General features: G+C 34.4%; 1 protein-coding gene across 1 annotated transcript in view; it reads right to left on the bottom strand.

The window, feature by feature from the left end:
- LOC122249626 (glycosyltransferase 25 family member) overlaps window positions 1-2,500 on the bottom strand; it is a 6,818-nt gene that overhangs the window by 2,291 nt on the left and 2,027 nt on the right. The window contains exons 2-4 of the mRNA XM_043010691.2: window positions 1,722-1,865; window positions 851-1,012; window positions 1-245 (exon numbers count right to left, since the gene is read on the bottom strand). The exon at window positions 1-245 is cut by the window's left edge and continues 2,291 nt beyond it. Coding sequence (XP_042866625.2) covers window positions 18-245; window positions 851-1,012; window positions 1,722-1,865 — 534 coding nt within the window. The 3' untranslated portion in view covers window positions 1-17. The remainder of the gene's footprint in view (window positions 246-850; window positions 1,013-1,721; window positions 1,866-2,500) is intronic.

The following is a 2,500-nucleotide window of genomic DNA, read 5'->3' as shown; positions in this document are numbered from 1 at the left end:
AAAAAATTCCCCCTAATTTAGAGTTCTTCCTTTCCCAGTCCATTTAGACCGACCTCCAGTCCTAAGCCTTTATCTTCGAGTTCTGGTTCCGTGGTAGTTTGAGATTCATCATCGATAATGATCACCGAATCTTCTGTGTCACTGATGTAACCTGGTTCTCCAGTGTAGTGGGTTGGGTACACAAATAATGGTGACACTGAATATGCATTTAGATTCCGATTGTCGAAACCCTCTTTCCATTCGTCCTGAAATGAGAGAAAGAAAGGAAAAGTCCTTCTGTTCATAAACTTATGATACACTAATTCTTTTACACCTAAAGTTGCAAGTACTGAATAAAGATAAAGATTCATATTATCAAATCAATTTCCTATTTTACTTCAATCCATAAACTGCCACAGACAGATCAACTTGTATAAAACTTTGATATGCAAAGTTAGTGAAAATTTATAGATAGGTCCAACTAGACAAAATTCTTAAATAACACACAGCATTTTTTTCTTAAATATCAAATCTCTTCAGTTTGAAAGTATGATCAAATGATGGGTGAAAATATACTGTGAAAGTGGCCTCTCGAATAGCTAACCTGTAACAAAGTTTGTTGTTCTTCACCAGGCTTCAAAATATACCATACCTAAATACATATACATATATTTCTATGTGACCAGAGAAATTTAAAGGTTTAAGAATATTATGAACAACCCTGATAACAGATTTTTATATAATAACTATCTTATTATTATTCTGACTACTTATTCATCACAAACACAATACCAAATACCAATATCATCCTACTGATCAAGATTACAACAGCAATTCTCTCCTTCTGTTTCAAATCACTCCATCAACTCACAAATGGATGCCTGTCGAACATGATTGGCAGGTATTCATCAACAGGCAGCATCTTCCCTAAAGGGTCACCATCCAGTAGTTTTTTTGCACCTTCTAGTGTGATGACGTAGCATAGGGTCCAATAGGAATAACCAACATGAACCAAATAGTCTGAATCGTCCACCTGTTTGAATGGAAATGTGTCTAAAATCTGTATCACTAGTATAATCAGTTAATTTTAAAATCTGATATTAGAATTAGAAATATAATGATAATGCTACTAACAATACCACTGACTCAAATATTGATGTATATTTCACTGTTTTTTTTATGACAATGACAGCTGGTAATTCATCTTGCATAGGGGGGTTTCTCTGTGAAAGACAAGACAAGACAAGACAAGAAGAGAGAAGAGAAGGGAAAAGGAGAGGAGGAGAGAGAGAAGAAAAGAGGAGACAAGAGAAAAGAGACAAGAGGAGAAACAGAAAGAGAAAAAAAGGAAAAGGAGAAAAGAAAAGAGAGATTATTCACACTGTTAAGGTTTTGAATAAAACATGAAACCTTATTATTGTTGATAATAATGATGATGATAACATTAGCAATGACAGTTTTAACTATAACAGTGAGTTAAGTTAATAGTAAGAGTAATAACAATAATAGATAAATACAAATAATTTTTGATTCTAAACATAATTTTCAAAATATTATAATCTATTTATATAAAAAATAAAAAACTGCTTGCTATTTTTTTGACAACATTATACAAAGCTTGTCTGTCATATAGAGCTACTGACCATGAATCAAACACACAAATACACATATGAAAATAATATTCAGCTAATCTGTTACCATTTATCAAAGATAAAAAGACACCAAATAAAGTTTAGGTTTACCCATGGTTCGTCTGCACTTTTGAGTTTTTTTCGGCCTAGATAGATCAGATCCCAATCGACCAGCTTAGTTGACTGTCGTACCATATGTCTGACTTTTTCCTTAAAGAAAGGCTCAAATCTAATGTCGTCTTCAAATAGCAGAACCTGAAAAGGGTAAATGGAATTTCTAAAAAGCTTGAAATATACCATATGTATACAAATAAAAATAAATGTCTATTAATATATGTTCAAAATACAGCCATGTATGCTGACATTCACACTTGCATGGATAAATGTTTGTGTGATACAAAATATATATCATATATGTATACATAAGCCTACATACATACATACATAAATACACACACACACTCGTGCACCCACGCATGCACATGCATGCACGCACACACACACACACACACACACACACACACACACACACACACACACACACACACACACACACACACACACACACACACACACACACACACACACACACACACATACATACACATGTACAAACACATACACACACACACACACGCACAAGCACACATGCACAAGCACGAACACACGCACAAGCACATGCATATATGCACACAAAGACACACACACACACACACACACACACACACACACACACACACACACACACACACACACACACACACACACACACACACACACACACACATGCACTGGCAATTTGATAGACTTCTTATATTAAGAACAATTAAAAGTTACATAATCCATAATGTTATGTCATGCTTATCACAAAGTTCATCCTTTCCAGCTTC

This window comes from Penaeus japonicus, unplaced genomic scaffold (genome assembly GCF_977035675.1).
Source record: "Penaeus japonicus unplaced genomic scaffold, GWHDUDI00000001_assembly GWHDUDI00000018, whole genome shotgun sequence".
NCBI lineage: Eukaryota > Metazoa > Arthropoda > Malacostraca > Decapoda > Penaeidae > Penaeus > Penaeus japonicus.
The sequence above is the reverse complement of the archived record's forward strand: the minus strand, read 5'-3'. Positions and strand labels throughout refer to the sequence as shown.